The 22,498-nt window shown below is 45.9% G+C and overlaps 1 protein-coding gene across 2 annotated transcripts in view; it reads left to right on the top strand.

The window, feature by feature from the left end:
* The window catches only part of LOC119395891 (solute carrier family 41 member 1), a 71,377-nt gene that overhangs the window by 32,401 nt on the left and 16,478 nt on the right, over window positions 1-22,498 (top strand). For both annotated transcript variants that reach the window (XR_005184356.2, XM_037662905.1), the window contains exons 7-9: window positions 7,799-7,943; window positions 9,445-9,591; window positions 15,104-15,248. Coding sequence is in view for 1 of the 2 variants with exons in the window: in XM_037662905.1 (XP_037518833.1) it covers window positions 7,799-7,943; window positions 9,445-9,591; window positions 15,104-15,248 (437 nt within the window). In the remaining variant the exon portion in view is untranslated. The remainder of the gene's footprint in view (window positions 1-7,798; window positions 7,944-9,444; window positions 9,592-15,103; window positions 15,249-22,498) is intronic.

The following is a 22,498-nucleotide window of genomic DNA, read 5'->3' as shown; positions in this document are numbered from 1 at the left end:
GTAGGGCAGGGCGATGTTCACTGCAGCCTTCCCCCATACATACAGCAACCCCTAGGGCACAAAAATACCAGAAAGGCATGTATTCCATCCGAGCTGCGGGCGTTTGCGTTAACGCTGCACTTCTATTCTCCATCAGCTTACGAGTATGTACGCACGAAGTTTAATCGCGCACTGTCAGAAGAGCGCTCTATACGAGAACGGTGTACAGAATTCCATCAAAGGAAATGCTGGCTTCACAGATGAGTCACTGTCTCAAAAAAGCTAGCCCAATGCCGCACAAAAACTCTACTGTACTTTGATTGTTGGTGACAAATGAGAAAACATGTTGAGATTGTGGGCGACTAAACGGTTAGCTATGCGGACTTTGGGACTGGAATATATGATGACAGACTATGCTCGTTGGCTTAAACTTATGACTTATGCCACTTGGGCATTTTTAATTGATTCATTGACAGGGTAAAAGAGAGCGGCCGCGTGCCTACGAAATAGTATCGAAAAAGCTGTATCAATTGAAATAGTGTCGACTGCAAGCTCAATGCCCTTGAAGCACGTCCATGCAAAGCCGAAACTATTCTTTTTGGAAATTTTGAGCTTGTCTTGAGGAAAGAGATGGCTTTCAAGCCTTGACGAATATATATCCTTCTCGGTGAGCATATCGAGTGTGGTGCTTTGGACCCACATTTATATTCCGCTCAAAGAAAGTGGCCGAACTCCATACAGTAAAAGCTCGTTAATTCGACTCTCGTTAATTCGGAAAATCGGTTAATTCGGACACGTCATCTGGTCCCTGTAAATATACGCATCACTCTATGAGACTGGGCGCTCGTTATTTTGGACAGATTTGACCGCAAATCGGATAATTCGGCGACTTTCGGGCCGCTGGCGAGGCTCGAAAATGAAAAAAGAACAATTCGGAACAAAAGTGAAGCTCAAACGCAGCATCGCCATGGACATCAATTATCGACTTGGCTTGGATCGAGACTGGTTGAACGGCTTTTTTTCGCGTGTGGGTTTTGTTGCTTTGTTCCCGTTGGTGTGCTGCATCGTTGATTGCCGATTTATCGGGAAACGTTTCAGTACGGCTCCTTTAGCTTGATCTTTGCTGGTGCTTTTGTGCTGACTTCTCGTGCGACCGCACTCTCCGCCGATGGCAACGCCGGCGAAGCGGCCCAAGTACGAGGCCAAGGACTTCACCACCAAAGTAGAAATTTTGCGTGCTCTGAATAACGGGCTCTCCCGACAAGAAGTGATGAAGAGTGATGAAAGGGGATCCTTCAATCGGCGGCAACAAGCAAGGAACGAGTAACCGTACTTTTATCCCCCAACGTGACGGTAACAGAGCGCTTGCCCATCAACAATCTTCCCGTGGATTACCGTGCCAACCGAAAAGCGTGGATGACGGGTGAAACTTTTGCGGTACTGCAGACATCATGCGAGCTGCTGAGCACCTTGAAGGGCTCAGAAAAATTGTGTCCGCGCGAATTTCCGCTCGAAAACAGACAAGCATCCGCGATTACTTTGTTAAGTAAAGGTATGTTGAAAAAACTCGTGCATTTATTGTGTTTATTTCGACCATTCGATAATTCGGACATTCGGTTAATTCGGACATTTTTTTCGGTCCCTAGAAATCCGAATTAACGAGCTTTTACTGTATATGCATAAGACTCCGTCACATGACGAACGAAATAAACAGGAAAATGAATGCCGAGAAGTGAGGTCTGCTCCTACGAGGATAATTATTAAAAAAAAAAACAGTGATACAGGCCCTTCGGTGTGCATGCTTGCAAGGAAAACGCCAACAGAAACAGACTAAAACTGACCGCATTCTTGTCTGCGATTTCGCTTCTTATTCTTGACAACTTCTCCCTTAATGTTCGCCATTATAACCATTAAAGACCACGGCGGAAAGACGCGGTCAGCGCGGCGGGCGCGCTTTGGCTCCCGTCTCTTGCCTATGGCAAGATGGCAGCCGCGCGCGCGGCGCGGCTTCACTGCGACCCATTGGTATGTATAGGCGGTTTCCACTCCAGCAAGTTTTATTTAAACCTCCTTGGTTGTACCCGACTCCAGTGATGCCGAAGTGTCGTTATGGTGGCTAGAAGGAGAGGTGTCAGCATCGTCTCGGCCGCGCCGTGAAAGGAGGCGTGCTGGTATTTCATGCCGCCGTGGGGCGGCGCACACGTCAGTACTGAGATCTGTCGAGAAGACCCGCCAACCGCCGCAGCCGCACGTTTCCTCGCTTGCACGTGTTCTCGCAACGTCTGCGGCAGGGGCGTAGCCAAGGGGGGAGTTCAAACCCCCTCCCCGAAATTTTTCAATTTTGCATGTGTATATAGTACATACACACATAAAACGCACGCACGAGCATACATAAAGTATGGTTGAACCCCCCCCCCCCCCCCCCCGAAAAAAATTTCTTGCTACGCCCCTGGTCTGCGGTGTGCCAATTTGAACTTGTTCGGTATCGGTACGTACCGATGTGACCATGCCACAGTGACGACAGTGGTGTGTAAACAGCAAAGACACTGCTTAAAGGCCAACTCCGGCGATTTTTCGAGGTCGATGGATCTCAATGAAATTCGCCGGGTACGTTCCTTTGCACGTTTCCGTCATTTATGCTAAATTACAGGCTTGAGACATGCACAGATTGTTTGCAAATGAATTTTAAAGATTTTCTGCAAACGCCCTCCTGGCTTCCCACAATTATTGGCAACATTGCGTCTGTGACATCGGTGTTGGGAAGGCGGCGGAAGTGACGCGGCTGAGGGCACCGCTAACTTCGACGCTTCGGCCGCTACAGCGGGCGTCTGCTGTGCACAAGGCGACAGACAGCGTTGGTTTGGCCGGCGCTTCGCTGGCCGTCCCGGCTGTCACAGTTTTCATACTCCGCGCCGGCGTGACCGGGATGCCTTGCCCGACTTCCGGTTCGTTCGTAACAACGTCTACGTCATACGTAGACAGTACACTCGGTTGGGTTTCGGTATCGGTGTTGCGCTTTTTTGCTTATTTAAAATTATTCTCTAATTTGCCGAGTATTCCTGCTATCGGGTCCGTAACAGGAGCGTCTCAGGAACATAAAAGCACCATTACTTTGACATGGCCGAAATATCGCCGGAGTTGGCCTCTAAGCAGTGTCTTTGCTGTCCAGGTGCAAATTTGCACCTGGATGCATTGTAAGAATGTGTCAAAATAAATGTCTTGCTTGTACAAATAGACCTTCGTTTTCGATGCGCAAGTCATAAAAGTTAGGGGTGTGCAAATATTCGAGTTTCGAATTCCAATCGAATAATACTTAACCGAATAATTCGATTCGACTTTCGAATAGCTCGTATTCAAAGTCTTGAATAATTCGACAGGACAAATACGTAAAACGCGACAAAGGTGCAACTTGGCTAGGGTAGAGTGGATAAAACTAACGCTAACATCGGCACAGTCGGTCTTTCGTTAAAACTTTCACTGATATCCTGGTACAAAAGCGAGCGCATGTTTATTTCAAAGGTGCGATCATGTATTTGCACACGTAAAAAAAAAGAAACATCAGAAAACTGTCAAGCTCTTCACAACTTCGCCTCTGAAACGAAGGCATGCACTTTCCTTGCCTAGTTCGGTCGCGTATGCCGCAGGCGACGTATTACATTCCGACTTCGGCCTGCAAAACCCTCGGTGATTGGATTCATATATGAAAATTTGTTCCCGCTGTGCAGTCGTCACTGCCGCACCGCACCACTCGTTCAAGAACTCCCAGCGCTTCGGCGCGTAGTTGAAACACTGCTGTGAACGAGCGCCCGAAGATTGTTGGGCCCCGAGTATGCGTCGAGATAAAGCAGTATTGCGCGACCACAGATGGAGGACAATTGAAGCCGTATTCCGCGACCGTAGGGAAAGAAACTAGCTTCTGTACCCCCTTTTTTTAGCCGTTGAGAGGGCCCCTGCTAACTGGAGTGACAGTTCTTCTATCAACACGCCTGCGCGCCCAGAAAAGCAGAATAAAAATACTCTTCCGAACAAGCGCGTAATAAAGCTGCCACCAACCCGTAGTGTCCCTGATTTTTCCTTTGTCTTGCAGCAACTGGCGGTACTAGTTTCATGTAAATATACGTACTATTCGATTCTAATTCGATTCGAGATGAAATTTCACTATTCGCACACCCCTACTAAAATAATGCATTCAAGTATGGTTGCTGATACCTTTACCTGCATTGAGACGTCACGGAGAACACTGTGGCATCAAAGTGAAAACTGCACGGACGTCGTTTCGGTGTCAAGCACACGGCAAGTCGTTCATTTGATTCCCTATCTTCGAGCGCTTCGGGGTGCGAGTGGCAAACGTAGCTGATATACAAGGAAGTAAATTGAAAACATTAGTTTTCAGTGCCAATACACGCTTTGCAGCGAGCCGCCAGAAATGTGCCAGCTAGCCTTTGTTATAATCCGCATGGTAACGTGAAATAGTTGCAACGAAAAGCGGCTGCTACGCATGCGCGGGCATCTCGGAGCCGACAGCAGCGCCGCCGCATCTGGATGAATTCTCGCTCCCTCTCCGGCGCGCCGATGCTGACACCTCTCCTTCTAGCCACCATAGTGTCGCCGGACGACGGTGCCGACGATGGGCAGAATTTCAGAAGTGTTTTATGCCTGATGCAGTGACACTAGAAGATTATATCGGCATTGATGATGGCGTTGCCACTGCTTGCTCTCTGACTGATGAGCAAATCATTGAGGAAGTGATGCATGGCAACGAATCCGAGAACGAAGAGCCTGAAGAGGAGCAGCCACACCATGAGCCACACGGGCCCCCTCGTACTGTGAAGGAAGCCGCGGAGGCCCTCGTCGTCCTTGAAGAATTTTGTTTGGGCAATGCAGACAGCATGCGAGCTGCGAGCACCTTGAAGGGCTCAGAAAAATTGTGTCCGCACGAATTTCTGCTCGAAAACAGACACGCATCCGCGATTACTTTGTAAAGTAAAGGTATGTTGAAAAAACTCTTGCATTTATTGTGTTTATTTTGACCATTCGATAATTCGGTTAATTCGGACATTTTTTCCGGTCCCTAGAAATCCGAATTAACGAACTTTTACTGTACAGGGTTTGCCCAGAAAATAGTAAGACTGATTTTTTTCTCCACGAATATGTGGGGAACGATGGTGATGTTACTGTACTGGTTGGGTGGTGGGGGCTCTTGGCTGCCAGCGCGCCAGTTGTCAATAGTCTCCTAACGTTCACGAGCCTAAGGTGAACCTATTTCAAGGTGCCTTGTCATCTCAACAATGAATCGTTTATTACAGCAGCGTTGCGCAGTGAAGTTTAACGTCAAACTGGGTAAAACTGCGAGGGAGACCCATGACATGATCAAGACTGCTTATGGTTGTGATGCCATGGGCCGATAAAGTGTTTCTGAGTGGAACAAATTGTTTTGGGATGGAGGAGAGCAAGTTGAAGATGAGTAAAGGTCAGGACGCCCTTCAATGGCAAAAGGTCACGACAGTGTGCCGAGCCACACCACCTTTGCTGTCATGGACTTTTAGACCAAACATGGCATCACACAGCTTCCCCAGCCACCCTGTAGCCCAGATGTGGCTAGTTCAAACTTCTTCCTGTTCCCCCAACTGAAAAGGGTCATCAAAGGACGGCACCTGAAAGGGTCGTAACGAGGGAGCTGAAGAGCATTCCAGTTTCTGTGTTCCAGGGAGCCTTCAGCGATTGACATAGTCACTGGAAACACTGAGTTGATGCAGAATGGGCACATTGTGAAAACTATTAAGTTGACACGTCTAAATTGTGAATAAATGCGTTCTTAAAAATTTAGTCCTACTACTTTTTGGACAAACCCTGTAAGCACAGGATTTACACATTCTTTAAGAAAAATCAAAGTGTATGATGTAACAGACATTTGCTTACAGTATAACCTCATTACAACAGACCTTCATTGTGAAGAGGATTTTGGTCTGTTGTAAAGGGAGTATATAAAATCCAAGTACTGTTACAACAGACTTTTATGTAAACACTGAATGGGTCTGTTATAACTGGAGAGAATTACGAAGCACAAACGTGGCTTTAATTTTAACAGGGGAGCAAAAAAAATGCGATTTTTGGAAAAATCTTATTTTCAGTTTCTGTAGCCCATTTTCCACCTGATTCCAAAATATCTTCACTGAAAGCTACGTAGGAGTACTATAAAATTTTTTTTTTGCATCTGCCGACTTGTCGAAAATTGCGGAAATAAAACAAAAAGCGTTTTTCAAAGTTATAGCTCCGCAACGGCGCCACCGGGCGCCACCATTTTGGGCTCCTCGTAAAGAGCATTTCTCCGTCTTCAAGTTCTCCGTTTTCCGTTTCAGCTAGCGCCTCCATTCAGTGATAAGCGTACAAAAAGCACATGTTTGAAGTTACATTCAAGGCCTCCGATTAGCTGCTTCTGCCGTGATGCTCGCTTTGGGATCGTCGTCTGCTGCTTTTGCGTCGCGAGGTCTCGAACATTGCGCTACGTAGTGACGCGTTCGCACTCATTCTGTGTTCACAGGTCGACAATAATTTAGAACGCTTTAGTTTGGCAGCTGCAAGCGGAAGCTCAATCATCAGATTACGATAGCGCGCCGCACTCGTCGCGAACATCGCAGACGTGCGCTGTTTGAGGTTCTTCTTATCAGCACTTCGGAACTTATGACGAAGACCACCGCGGGACAACTATTTGTACTCGCAATCGAGCATGACGTGCTTTGAAACATCGGGCACCGCGGCCACGCACATCGCAACCGAGCTTTCTACTCAATGTCGTTGCTAGGCTTAACTCCGCTCACGGTGCCGATATACGAGACGAATCCGAACTTTGCGGGCAAGAACATCACGCTAGCGGACATGTGAGAGCGAAGAAGCCGCAATGTCCTTCGTCGCAAGCAACGAATCGCATCGCCCGATGGCTCATCAGAGCTGTGGATGGGCATTTTTGCGTATCGGCAATGGACCCCCCGGCAACGGACCCCCCGGCCAGGCTCGCCGCGCAGCGACCGCTCGGAGAAACGGTGGCAGCGGCTAGCAGCTTCGTGCGTCGGCGTCCCAAAACGCAACACCAAGCACGCTGCGCGTCGATTTTTTGCCGCTACAGCTAGGCATAGCTGATCATTGACAGACCGGAGACTGGCGGCCTTTGTTCCTAAATCGGTACATCGACATCCGCGGCGCGCTGTTCCCATTCCGAAAGGATGCTAAGCGATGTTTGAAGTCGGAAGTTATTGAATTTGGTATGTCCGTGGTAGAAAAGTCCGCTCTAAAGGAGTGCTGACCACCTTGCAGGCCTGAGATTTTAGTCAATTATATCCGAATGTCCGTTGTACCAGAATCCGTTGTAAACGAAGCTCAATCAATGGAACAAATACGGAGGTCGGCATAACGCCGCAAATTGGTATGTAATATCCGAATGTCTGTTGTAAACAGATATGTTGTAACGAGGTTATACTGTATTGTTTTCTTGATGCTTTTGATAATTCGGCATTCAGTTCATTCAGACATTTTTTCCAATCCCGTGAAATCCAAATTAGCGAGCTTTTACTGTACATAATTGATATGACACAGCAACTTCAACTTCGTTATAACAAGGTTTGAGTGTATCTCGCTGGCCTTGGTGTTCTGTAGCTCGACATGAGCTTCATGCCCCTAACTGCTGTGGATGCATTTAAGTGATAGCAGGCAGTCAAAAACGTCTGTTTGCTTGGATTTAGGTGTTCATTAAGGCACACATTAAGAGCATGAACCTCAGCCTGCTGATCCAAACGGCCATTTTGCTCCTCTCTTTGTGCTGCAGTGCCAGGCGACGGTGGTGGCGTTCCTAGCGTCCCTGTTTGCCGTCCTCATGGGATACCTGACCGAGAGCCACTTTGATTCGGCCCAGGCGGTCATGCTCTGTGCCAGCAGCATGGTCACTGCCAGCGTGGCCAGCCTGCTGCTCGGTGAGTGCTACATTTTGTTTCCTGCCGTAGAGCACGCCAATGCCCCTTCACGATGTGGCGCATTTGCATAGCTGCTCTCACAACATACCCAACAGATTCCTCACGAAAGAACTGCCATGGACTTTTCTCGCTACATGTTTACCACTCTGGTCAAAAGAAATTGATGTCGTCCCGTTCTTGAATCAAGGTTGTTTTAAGGGGAGACGTGGGTCTTGAAAAGTGTGTTTTTAATAGTTGGGTGAATGGAATGAAATTTGATACACTTATTCAGTTTTTTCTGCAGATTCCAAATCTCTGAGTAGATTTTTAATAGCTGCATTAGAACAAAAGATATGCTAGTTCTACAACATTTTCTAGCACAGTTCTTACGGGGATTTTTGGCAACTTATTTTCATCAAACACAAAAGCAAAGTATGGGGCAAGATTGCCAGAAAGCTGGTCTAGCCGATGATGCTATTTATTTTCTTATAATGTTGTTTACCAAATCATAATTCTCGATAATCATGAAGTGTATGAAGCAAAAATTTTTCACTCATATTTGCATCCGTTTATTTTGCATTCGAAGTTCGATGAAAACAATCAAATTAGCATCATCGGCTAGACGAGCTCTCTGGCAATCTTGCCACATATTTTGTTTTTGTGTTTCGCAAAGCAAAGTTGCCAAAAAGTACCGTAAGAAATATGCTCTCAGAAATTGCATAACTTTTGCTCTAATGCAGATAATAAAAATCTACTTGAAGATATGGAATCTGCAGAAAACATTGAATAAGTGTATTAAATTTCATTCATTTAGCCCTACTAATAAAAAAAATTTTTTCAAGACCCACGTCTCCCCTTAACTGGAGGAAAGTTACTGTAAATGGGTGCATCTTTTTTCCTCTTTGGGTGGCTTCTTTGCATGGTTGGTTGGCTTGCTCACCCACAATAGTTCAAAATTGGGAGTGACTATTGTTTTGACTGATGCCAGTGTTGGGGTTTAGAGTGGACAAGCCTACGGAGCATGCAAGGTCACTGTGGAATCGCTGAAAAAGAGAGTTTTGAGGATTACGCAGAAACTTAAAGGAAGGTACATAACAGTATGTGTATCATTGACTTTGACACAAGTGTGATGCTGGAACACTAGTGTACCATGTTTTGGCTGCACTTTGTTGGTGTACCAATTGCAGAAATCAATTTTCTGAAGACATCCCCTCTGGCATCATCTAGATATCACCCTTGGTGATCCTTAGGGACGTTAGATATTATCGGCTACCAGAGTCAAAATTCAGAAGTGTTCCTCACTTCTTTAAAAAAGTGCTGTTAGTTTTGATGAAAAAGCTTCACTACGCTTCCTTGCGTAAATTCTAAAAGTGAGGGTCCTTTTTGTAAATACATGTCGACAAGCCTTCAGGATGCACTTGTTTCTTCATCCATGTTATTGGTAAGGGGCCAGAAAGGCCTCCTCAGGTGTGGCTCTGAAACGACCGGAAAAACAGGGCTTGTCTTCCTTCCATTTTTGCAGGATCCCTGATGGTAGGTGTCGTGATACTGGCTCGCAAGTGGCATCTTAATCCAGATAATGTGGCCACACCCATCGCGGCCTCGCTCGGCGACCTCACCACCTTGGCACTGCTCGCAGGCGTCAGCAGCCTACTCTTCCATCAAATCGGTGAGCACCGACCATTTTCAGTCGCCTCTTTGCAATAAAACGTGGGACCAGATTTTTCCTTGCGGCAGTGTCAGTAGTCAGATACAACTTATGAAGTCTGTAGTGGCCCCTGCCAGGTGACCGAAGTGTGGCTGCCGATTGCCTCCGCGACTAAATAGTCCCACTCACGAGCTGGACGGCGGAGTTCGGGCCGTCCAGCTCATGAGATCAATTTCCAGTGCATGCCTATTGCTGCAGGCTCATATTCATCCACCTTTGATAAGGAAAAGCCACAGACTTCTCAAGTTGTGCCCTAATATGGTAGCTATAGAATCACTGGTGTTTGCCATACCAATCTCGTGCCCACTTTTCAATGGCAAAGCTGTTGAAGTTGAAGGTTATGCCGTTCGGTGTGCGCAGAAAAACCTCACCGAGTGATGTCACCATTTGTCACCTAGCAACGCGTTAGAGGAAGGAAAGGAAGAGGGTAGAAGTGGTGAGGAGGAAGAAAAAGAATAAATCGAGCGAAATAAAATTTCTTGGCAAGTCGAGATTTGAACCTGGGTACCCATAGTCCGAAGGCAAGCGTCATAACTAGAGCTGTGCGAATAGCGAAATTTTGGGTGCGAAGTGAATTCGAATAATAAAGATTGAGTGTGAATCGAATCGAATAATTTCGAATAATTTTCGAATATTTCTCAAACATGTTTCGAATAGTAATTCGAATTGAAATTACGGAAAAAGTTGCAGAGAATCCCTAAGTATGTTCTTGTGAAATAGCAACATGAAAGTTTCTTTTCGCTAGGTTGATGAAGCGCTGGTGGGGTCATATTTCATAGTTGTCTTTTCTTATCAAGAATGAGGCAATGTAGGGGCCGAATTGTATTTATGTACATGATTTGGTGCAACCAAAGTGTTGCCAACAACACTTTACACGTGATAGGCAGAGATGCCATTTCCTCAGCCTTTTCCTCCTCTCTCAACTTCTGTGGAAGCCCAACTGATGTGGCAGACAAGGGTGTGCTCCCTTCAAGTCCGGAGTTCCAAATCTGCCTCGTAGACGTCGATATATAAGAACATCTGAAATTTTGGATGCTAAAAAGCTACGGCGTCCGATTTTTCAGACTTCCGGCCCAAATTTCAGGTCCAAAACAGCATTAATTGAGCCCCCAACTCTGCCACATCTTTCATCTCCATATTGGAACCAGCGTTTTCTTGAGTTAATACATTTGCGACCGTAGCGGAGCTTGAAAGGCAGCTTTGCCGCAATAGGGGGTATGATGAGGTGAAGCATATTGAAAATCTAGGGACCACTTCCAATCAGACGTTGACTGTCTCCAAGTTCGACCGTAACGGAGCTTGAAAGGCAGCTTTGCCGCAATACGGGGGTGTGTTGAGGTGAAGCATACTGAAAATCTAGGGACCACTTCCAATCGGACTTTGTCTTTTGGCTAAGTTCGACCGTAACGGAGATTGAAAGGCAGCTTTGCCGCAATACGAGAGTGTAATGAGGTGAAGCATATTGAAAATCTTAAGGGGTCACTTTTAACCGGACGTTGACTGCATTTGTCTTTGGGAAGTTCGAATAGTTCGAATAATAAAATTTCAGTGCGAATCGAATCGAATAGCAAACACTATTCGAAAAATATTCGAAATTTCGAATATTCGCACACCCCTAGTCATAACCGCTCTGCCATCCAGGCACGCTAGCAGAACAAGCGTTTATGGGAACCATATGATTGTGTTGGTGAGAGAACGAGAAAAGGATAGAGAAAAAGAAAGAGAGCAATAGACAGAGATAGGGAGAGAACCTCAACTTTGTTTTCCCTGGCCTAAACGGCCATCTCAGTCTAGTCTAGTCTAGGCTTGGCTGGTATGCTAAAGAAGGCTGCCCAGCTCCGCTATCCTATCAGGCTTGGCACCACCATTGCAAAGCTGCCCTAATGTATATTTTGTGTGTGTGCAGTGAGGTGCAGTGCAAAGTTTTTTTGTTTTTTTCGATTATATTTCAAATTTGACAGATATCTTTTGCATGCCATTGTTTTATGTGGTCTTCAGAATTGTTTTCGAATTTTCAGAAAGATTCTGGCTTTCTTGCAAGTTTTTGAAAATTTTGTTACCATCCTTGAAGGGTTAAGCAACCCTTATGCCTGGATTAGAGATCAGTGCATCCTAACAGAGGGTGCATACAGGTGCAGTCTCTTGGCAATTAGGAGGCTGTGATAGCCAGTATCTGTTCACACTAGTGTGCATCTCTGTGCAAGATTAGCAGTAAGAGAGCTATGTGGCTCAGCTCAGTGACAAGGTAGCAAATGTGGAACGTTGCTTGAACCATTTGTGTCACATAGTTCATGAACCAGCGGTTTGCCTGGTGAAGATGTAGTCAAATCTCGATACAACGGATCTCAAGGGACCGCTAAAAATGGTTCATTATTGTGAAAAATCGTTTCAGTGAAAAAAATAGAAAATTCGCGCTAGGGAACGTAAGTGCAGCAAGAGGAGTCGCCGACCCTTTTTGGACACACATCCTCGAACGCATTATTTTCTAATAAACGCAGAAAAAAAACAACACAGCTTCCGGAACGAGTGCATGTTTGTTTGAAGAAGATCGTGATCTTTGCCTGGTGGGTGCAGTTTAACTGCTGCGAGGTGAACACTTCGAAGTGCTCATGTATCTTATGCACTTCGAAAAGTCGGTGTTATATCTTCACATTACTTCATGCGCACTGTTTCGGCGGCGTCAGAGTCATTCAATGCTTCTTATGGTCACGAAACTGCCGCGTCAGTTTCATATGGAGCCAGCGGCCGCTGCCAGAGGCGCAGCTGTGTTTGAGAGGCGATGCGAACGCTTCTATCGTTGTGGTTGTGTGTGGGACAGCCTCGGTGTTTTAGCTTTCTAAACTTCCGCAATGGTCGCTTTGCTTTCACGCTTTTACATTAAGCACTCAGCATGCATAAATACATTCCTGAACGCGTTTTCTGTTTTAAAATGAGCACCCGGGAGGAAGAAAACCAGCATCAGAAGCGTTGTTCGAAGGTCTCAGGTTCGGTCCCAGCCGGCGGCAAGTTATCTTTTCGTCCACTTTACTTTCTTCACGTTTGTATCCCAATTATTACAAATAACATCCCGTATACTTTCGTTGGCATTACTGTCTGTTAGTTCTCATTAATATTGTGTCTAACAAAGAAAAACAAGCCCTTAAAAGTAATCTTCTTTCCTTCAACTCAAGACATGCAGCTCGCGGTGGTATCATCCGAAAAAATACAAACATTCGGGCATTACGACAGAACACCAAGATATAATCACGACCGCCATAGGGGGGGACTTGTGACTGATTTTTGCCACCTAGGGTCCATTTAGGTGTACCTAATTCGCAGTGCACTAGTGTTGTTGCATGTCGACCCCATCGAAATGCGGCCGCTACGGCCTCGCAAGCTCCTTTCATCTTAACACTGCGACAGTACGATAGGTACAACTTTTTAACATTTCCGTCAAATTAAACACCGTGCATTCGCAGCAAAGTGCCAGCGGTGCCAGCTGTATAAACATAAGCAAAAATACGAGCTGTTACACGCCCATTCGTGTGGCTACGATGTGGTATTAACAGGGCGTCGGCGATGCTCGGAGCTTTTCACAGGACGACTCACGTGGTTGTGTCCATGGTGGTCGCATTGTCAATGAGCGAGATAGAGGTTTGCTCTTCGTGAGGTACGAAGGAAGTCCTTCAGATATCCTTGGAACGGCGCCAGCCTACAGCGTTGGTTTGTCGCGTTTCAGGGACACGGAGTCGCCGTTGATGTTAATGTCATACACAGTGACAATGTCCGAGGCGTCGGAATGGTTCGCACATACATGTGTATACTTCGACTCAAAGTTAAAATCGCCACTTTCCTGCCATGGTATGGCCGGCTTCCTTTTCTCGCGCTGCTGCTTGTCTAATGGTAAAGAAAACGTCACCTTTCTGGTTCCCTTGTAGCCGGAACGGCACCCTAGCGCGCAACCTCTGTTAGGCATCCTAGTCCTGAGACAACGTTTCCACTAACTTAAACATATCATATCCAGCAGCTTGTCTCGCACTGCGCTAGTATTTCAATACGCGGACGGCGCAGACGACCGCCTCTGTGGCGCAGCGGCGGCGCGTTGCGGCATTTTCGAGCAGCGTATGAAGCTCGCCCATAGCGTGACGGCGCAGTTTCGTGACCATAAAGTGAATTGAATGACTCTGGCGGCGTCTTCCCTCTCGTCGTGCTCATCACGGTTTCTTTGATCACGAAAAATGGTGTTGATCTCATCATTCATCGATTCAGCTGAGGGGCATACTTGGTCGTCACACGGCACATAGTGTTCAAATGTTCCTGAAGCACCCACGGCGAGTCTTTCTGCGACTTCATCCCAAGGGTCACTCGCATCGCATTCTTCACATGGCGCAGCATAGCGTCAGCTGCTTTTACGCCACATAAAAACCGAATTAACTAACATTCTTCACCGTCTTGCTGGACGAGACACCTCTGGTAATTTTTGCCGCTTTTCTTTCATGCTGCTTCCGCAGCTCATCACGAACGTACAAACGCGAAGGTAAAGCAAGCACAACAGCCATGCGGCAAGTGTGGAGACGTATCTGGTTGACAAAGCAAATACTAGAGAGGCAAAGCCTGACGAGCAAACAAGTAGACAATGGCGATAGGGTTATTGCGCATTTAGAATAGGGCAGATGCATAGAAAAATAAGCGGGTGTCCTGATGATGATGATGATGATGATAGTGGCATGTAAGAAGCTGGGCATTGTTTACACCTCCACAAGTAATTTTTTTTAAGTTCACAATTTGTTATTTTGAAGTGTTGTTGAGACTCAAGGGTACAGTAGACTCTCAGTAAATGGAAATCTCTTTAAAGTAACCGTTGCTTAAATGGAACAACTGCCTCTAGTATGATTGGTTTCGTACTTGAATTCCACACCTCAGTTCATCTATCAGTAAATGGAACTCCTATTAAATGGAACATATTTTCCTCGTTCCTCGAGGTTCCGTTTGACGAGAGTCTACTGTAATAAAATTCGATACATTATTCTGAAACATTTGGTGTTTTGAAATTCATAGTTGTGAAATATTTTTGCATTAAACCAGTGGACATATGAAAGGGGATTTTTGAAGTATTCTTTAGTCTGAAAGAATCATTAATCTGAGGTTCACTGTAATGGAATTTTTTTCAAGTTTTACTTTGCTAACATTGGGTTTTGCTAGATCCTTACTACTTCCCTGGTACTTTAGCAGCTGTGTTTAGAAGCACGAGGGTGGGGGTTCGATTCCCGGCCCACGGCGGCCACATTTTACTGGTAGCGTATGCAAAAACACATGTGTGCCTATATTTAGGTCCATGATAATGAACCCCATGTGATCGAAATTAGTCTGGAAACCCGATTGTAGCATTTCTCGTAATCATACCATAGGTCTGGCACATGAAGCCCTAGGATTTGTTTTTTTAGCTGCTGCAAGCGCTTTGTAGTCTCATGTGGCCATCTTTCCGTCGTTGCAGATGTGGTGTGGCTGTCTCCTCTGGTGGTGTGTGTGTTCCTGGCGGGTATTCCCATCTGGGTGTACCTGTCCAAGCGAAATCCCTACACCCGGGAGGTGCTCTGCACCGGATGGGTCCCCGTCATCTGTGCCATGGGAATCTCCAGGTAGGGTGTCTGATTGGCTTTCTCGTTTGCAGACAAGATATCAGGGAGTCGTAAAAGATTGCCAGTAACTAGAGAACTGAGAATTTTTTTCGTCAGCGAGAATTTTTTTCGTCAGCGAGTTTTCGTCAGCGAGGATATGTTATGAGAAGCGGTATAGTGGGCGGCCTCAATGGCAGTGCACAGTTCAACTAGACAAACATGGAGCTATATTATTCTATTAGACAAGCGTATTTTACTTCACTGCTGGTATAAATTTTCGGCAGCAGCATAGCCATAAACTTGTTGCCTTTTTTTAGGTGTTTTACAATAGGAACAACACTCGTGGAAAAAGAAAATGTGACTGCAGAGTATACGCAGTGTTGCGACATAAGTACCAGCATCTGGCAACCCTGTGTTGTACCGATGCCATTGCATATACTGAAATCTCAGACGCACTAAATCTCTCTAATGTTTGCTCAATGCGAGAATACTGGAGAGTTGCATGGCAGCAGCAGTGTCGGTCACGACACATCGTGATGCAGAATTTCACAATTCATATAACTGAAGCTACCATGTTCTACTTAACTGCTGGTGTAAAGCATTCCAGATAAACTTGACACAATGAAGTTGGTAAAGTTGGCAATTTATGTCGTTATATCGAAGCTTCATTGAACTTAAATTCGACCTTTTACGCAAGGTATACAGTCGACGACCGATAATTCGGACTCCATGGGGAACGTAAGTAAGTCCGAATTATCGAATGTCCGAAAAACAAATGCGTCAGAAAAAAAAATACTTTTATTGGCACTTCAGCGTCCCGGTGGCGGAAAAAAGTTGTCAATGCGTTGCTGCCCGCACTTCCGCTTACGTGCAACCAAGTCCGCCTGTATCTCCGCCAGTGCGATGTGATCGCTGTACGATGATGAGCTGGTTTCGTTCGTGAAGGCAACGCGTTTGTGCGGCGCACTTAGCGGTCGCACAAAGAGGCAGCATGAATGGCGGCGCATTTGGGTTCTCGCCTATTAAATGCGTGCACTACGCATGCAACTGCACCAGGCCACATGCACTATCGAGCAGTTGACTGAAGCTGCTTATCGTAAGGCTTGTCAGCATTTAAGCCGTACTGGCGCATTTGCCACCTGCCGCCATCACGCCTCCGTGCATTTCCACTGCTTATCCGTAAAGACATCGCCGCACGGCGCCGTGATAGCGGCCCCTTTGAATTTCCGGTCCGCTTCACCCCATAACACTTCGGCATCGCGACAAAGCTGACTTCCGGACTCTGCTACTGTCGCAAACAGGTCCACTCGCGAAAGCACTGGTTCGAACCTACGAGATGATAGACGCGGCAGAGGTGGGGGCTTCAATTATTGCGTTTCGGACCTGCAATTTGGGCAAAGTCCGAAAAATCTGACGCCGAAGAGTTCTAGCGTCCGAAATTTCCGACGTTCTTGACCATTGACGTCTATGGGGCTGGTGACGGTGCCGCGAAAGCGTCCGAATTTTCGAGCACGTCCGGAAAATCGGGCATCCGAAAAATCGGCAGTTGACTGTAGTTGCCAAAACAGGATTCATTTTTACACAAAGAGTGCTGGAAGAATATTCGAATGATACAGCAGTACAAAAAATTCACTTCAATAACATTTGAATAAAGTAAAAGGATAAGTCTTCCGAACCTGAGGTCTCGTGACCATGCCTTCATGCTGCACCGGCGAAGTCCTCTTCACAGCAGCCGTACATCATACGTAAAGCCGAAGCAAATTCAGGGTCTAGCACACTCTGTAATATGGGTTAAGCAAAGCTATCATGCCTATTCTGCCACTGCGACTTGTCATCAAAACTGACACTGATGCTGTCACATTCAGCGAACCGAACCACTTGCTGTGATGAGCATGCAATGTCAAAAACTGTCACACACACCACCAAACCTAGAGAGCTACAGTCTAACGTCTCGTTAAGGGGGGACACTGCTCTTAAAAATTATTCTTTATTTCTTGATCGATTTTGATGAAACTTGGCGATTTTATGTATATTTAAGTGCCGATTTCAAATATGCAATTACTTTTCTAGTACATTGTGTTGTCTTTAAAATACAAAATATTTCATGTGCCTTTTGGGGAGCAAGATTATTTTTAAACTGACTGCATTACAAAGTAAATCAGCATGTCACAACAATCTGCAGTCGGAACTGGGTGCAGTGCAACAAAAATGGATGTTCTAAACCAATTTGAACAAAAGTTATGGTATGTTGAACATTCACGAGTGAGTCAATTTCAAGCTAGAATTTCACTTGTGAATGTTCAATATATCATAACTTTTGTTCTAATGTGCTTAGAACATCCATTTCTGTTGCATTGCACACAGTTCTGATTGCAGATTATCGTGACATGCTGATTTACTGTGTAACTAACTTAGTTTAGAAAAAATCTTGCTCCCCAAAAGGCACATGAAATATTTTGTATTTTAAAAACTACACATCATACTAGAAAAATAATTGCATACTTGAAATTAGCACACAAATATACATAAACTCAGGAAGTTTCATCAAAATCGATCAAGAAATAAAAAACTTTTTTTCAAGTGCCATGTCTCCCCTTAAAGCAAGGCAACAGCTTGAATTACTGCATCTTGATTTTGGTGGCAGTGCTTTTTCTGTTTTGCGACCTCGTGCGTGTCTATGTCTAAAGAATCTAGCCAGACCTGCTACATTCGGTCACCACTGTGCATTAGTTCAGCAACAGTCAGCTTTATTTCTGGACATCCGCATATTTTTATAGAGTAAATGATTGAATGGCTTGAATTTAGGTGTGTGCAAATATTCGAACACTTCAAATTATTCGAACGAACATTACAGTATTCGAATAAACAAACATAAAGCGCATGTGACCCCCTGTAAAGGTGGTTTCACTGCAGTGGAGGGTTGCTGTACCGTGAATACAGTCGAATCCTGCTATAATGAATACCACTACAACGAAATTTCCGCCACAACTAATAATTTTGGATTCCCCGTCAGCCGCCCATAGAAAACAATGCGAAAAATGTCTCGTCACAACGAATACTTTTTCTGCATGTTTCCACTTGAACGAAGTTTTCGCGAGTGCCACCACATGAGGAAAAGGAGCTTGCCTAGGATTGCCGTGAAATTCCGCTAGAAACTCGACCATTTCTCATTGGCAGAGCCATGCGGCCGCATCGCAAGAACCGTGTCTTCTTCGGAGACATCGTCTCTGCCACCACACGCACATCCCGGTAAATAATTCGCCATTGAGATGCTCGGCGACAGATCGTCCATCCGCTATGATGCTGCCGGCGGGTTTGATGCACGTGCGGGCCGAGGAAGAATCGTTCAAGAACTCCCATCATAGTTTTGACGTAGCACTCACAACAAAACTACTGCTTGTCGTCACAAGCCCTGCGATCGTGAATGACATCCACAGCGTTTTGAAGACACACGTGCGTTACAGCATGCACCTAGTCCAAGCGTAACAACATTCTGCCGCAACCGCTGCGAACACAAATGCGGTCGTGTTGACGCGATCATGGGCGACCATGATAGTACGTGCGCATCCAACATACGCGCACCAACTCAGAGTAATGCTGCGGTCAAAACCACAGTAGACGCGATCACAGATAGCAGTGACGCAGTTCTGAAGGCACGCGCACGGCCAGCGCGCACAGATTGAAAACAGAACTACCGTTTGCCGCAACCGCTGCGCTGAAAACCACGGTCGCTATCGTCGCGATCATCGATGGCGAATACATTCAAGTACGCAGCTAACACACCGGAAGAAAGATTAGAGGCAATAAAGTCGTAAAGTCGTAAAAGCGTTTCGGCTTTCCTTTCACTCGCTTGTGACTGTGGTAGTGCGGAGCTTCGGCACTTCATTTTCAGTTAGCCTCTAGCGAACTTTGGCACGCTCCTTCGCGGCGTTATGGGCTCGGCACGCTTCGAGGGTAGCCTGCATATAGTATTTGCTCGCGTATAACCCACGTGTATAACTCGCGTATTGACGCAAAGCCACCTTGCTTGCATTACCGTGAAGCCAACTTGCGCACCGAAATTTGCGTATAACCCGCACCCCGAGTTTAGCGCTAGATTTTCTGTATATTTTGTGCGTGTTATATGCAGGAAAATACATTCACTCGGTGTGCTGCCAAGTGCGTCCGAGTTAGCAAGAGTTAAATGCAAAGGACAATGCATGCACTTGCCGGGACCAAAGGACGAGTCATGATCATCAGATCTTCCTAACTTTTGTGGTCTATGGATGAAATTTCACTGAAACAAAATTCCGCGACAACAAACTTTTTCGCACGTCCCGTCAATTTCGTTGTAGATCGATTTTTCTGTACACCTATCCAGGGCAAATCCACTCTGCCGCGAAGCCCCACTTTATGGTTAAATGAACATATTACCCTCACATCGATTCATCGTTTTTTAAGTTTAAAAGCTTGTTATACCAGCTTATATGCTCTAAGTATAGTAAATTTTAAAATATGTAGCGTATTTTACAGGTTATCACTTGCATTCTACCAAAAAGTCAAATCTTGGTGCTATTGAAAGTTGCTTCCACTTCCCTTTGAGCCAGAAAGAATAACATTTGCACGTGCCTTGTTTAAATTTTGAAAAATATTGTGCAGGTTAGTTGGGTCATGACAAATATCCTCATTTTTCCTTACAATATGGAATATATGCAGTCAATCCTGGATATATCGAACTCGAAGGGGACCGCGAAATAGTTCGATATATCGAGAATTCGAAATACAGAATATGCGTATTTAAGGCTTAAGTTAAAGCACTGCAGATCTCAACACAGTTTTCGGAAGTAGTAAAAAGCGCTCACATGATGATTCACTCACATATGCTAAAGAACAAGTGACAACTTCTTCTTTTGCAAGTTACCGCACTTTATTTCGCATGAAAATAGTCCGCAAACTTGTCTTGCTTCTTGCGCTCCGTGAACTCATCAAGTCATCGTCAATATCATCGAAGCTTTGCAAAAAAGTAAATTCAGCACCTTCGGCCACAACAGCGGTGATCGACGCTGAACGCCGATGCAAGCTCGGTAGCGCGGTAAAGGGTTTAGCGGTGGCAGTGGCGGCATTGCATCTTCAAACCGCATGGGTCGATTTCGCCATCGATACAGTCAGAAACAGCTACGATGTTGTCTGCACCGATGAAGTCGCTCGCTGTGCCCCCGTCCGATATGTCGTAAAATTTACTGACGCACCGTACGCCGTAGTCAGCGGTCACGACGCACCCACAGTCGTCGCCTGGCACCAAGGCCAGCAAGGAAACGGTGCACGACTGTGCTTTACTTGACGTCGTTCCAAGCACCGGTCATCATTTTTATCGCTACGAGTGGGACAATGTTTAGTTCGACTACCGAATGACGATTTATCAAGAACGTGGCGAGAAGTACACGAGTCCTCAAGCCGCAAGAGACAACGTTGCCCACAAACAACGAAGGAAAAGTTCCCACCACCGTCGACACCTTGGCGATGACGATAGCACTTGTGGCTTTGTAGAAGGCAGCCACTGCTTTGGCGAGAAATGCGAAAAAAAGCGTAGCCTCTGAGATTCGCGTTTTCAAATCGAAAACGCCAAAATACGTCATGAGATTGCACATCTCGAAGGCCATGCTTTCCGGGCCCGCATGCCATTGTGCGCGAAAAACAAGAAGGAAGGGAATGCAACATTACTACGAGGCTGCGGAGTCACTTCGCATTCATTTTGAAGAAAACTATGTGCTGCGCATTAAAACCTGCGGATCGCGCATCAAATATACCGGCGCACTGACAAGCGCTACGCAACGAACTAGATCAACGCAATGGAATGATACTGCCTTTTCGTCACCTGCGCGCGACAAGTGATCAGAACTTGTTAGAACGCGGCCAAAAAATGATCACTATTTGTTGGAAGAATGCACTTTCTGGGCTTTGGCGCAGCGCAGCATTCGATATACCGGATGTTTCGCGGTGCGGGAGTTCGATATACGTGCGCACCAGCCCTATACTTTTGCGTGGGAAATTCAAGGGGATTTCTCATCTGTTCGATGTAGCCAATAATTCGATATATCCGAGTTCGATATATCCGTGATCGACTGTACTATCCGAATTCGATTCGAAATTATTGGACCAAATCACTATTCAACACATGCCTACTTGGATTGAACCCAGGATGCCGATGTTTCAGATGCAGTGATTAGTCATGCTGTTCTTCAGTTGCTCCATGTGTGTCACTCAGAGATTGGGGAAAGTTTTAACGCGATAGCATTAGAGAGCTTGTTTTGCAGAAATTCCGCCGTTGGCGTCGGTGACGGCGTTGCTTGTAAGCGAAAAATTGTCCGTGACCGAAAAATCGAGAAAGATGCAAATAAAATAAAGAATAAAAATCTTCGATCCCATTGAGGATCAAACCTGGGCCGTTTGCCTGGCAAGCAGGTGTCCTACCACAAAGCCATGATGTTACTTCCAGCTGCTTCAGAAAAAAACACTACATAAATGCCATGTAATGGAAGGAGTCTCCTTAACGCATTTTGTTCGGCAGGTGCTACGACGAAAATGAGCCTATTCGGTGATTTGTTAGGCACATTGGCGAGGTCATCAAACTGCGTTTTTTGCACAACACCATACATCGAAAAAAGCCGGGATAATGCACCCATCGCCGCTAAAAACACACACAAACTTGCAAACAGCTCCAAAAATGGACAACTATGTCCACCTAGCGGAAAACGTATCAAGCAAACAGCAAACATTAGATAATGTGCTGCCATCTGTGAGGCATTGTGAGAAACATGTCTCGACTCTAGCACAGGGAAGTGCTTTAGATCGAAAACCTGTGCCATTACTTTAGATACATCGTGCGTGCGTGTTTGTGTGTGTGTGCATGTGTGTGTGTGTAATGACACACATTAATAAGTATGCACTTAGTGGTTGAAGTGTGCACTAGGGTCCGGATTTCGCTATCGCGTTCAACTCTTGAGGGCGAAGCCTAAGGCTCCCCCAATTTTTGTGCATGCCTCTGCAAGAGCTGTGTCATTAATGCCTTGAAAATCACCGATACACGCGTTAAGCAGCCTTCGTTGGACTAGAATATGAAGGAAGGAAACAGAAAGGGAGAAAAACTTCCGGTTGGCTACCCTACACAGGGGGATTTGGAAAGGGGAATAGAAAGATGAGAGGGGAGAGGCAGTGAATTCACTGCACCGTGCAGGGCGGCACCACAAGTCAGAGGCGTTCGCACAAGCCTATCGTCCTCAAAAAGCACAGGA

This window comes from Rhipicephalus sanguineus, chromosome 6, assembly GCF_013339695.2.
Source record: "Rhipicephalus sanguineus isolate Rsan-2018 chromosome 6, BIME_Rsan_1.4, whole genome shotgun sequence".
Classification (NCBI taxonomy): domain Eukaryota; kingdom Metazoa; phylum Arthropoda; class Arachnida; order Ixodida; family Ixodidae; genus Rhipicephalus; species Rhipicephalus sanguineus.
The sequence above is the reverse complement of the archived record's forward strand: the minus strand, read 5'-3'. Positions and strand labels throughout refer to the sequence as shown.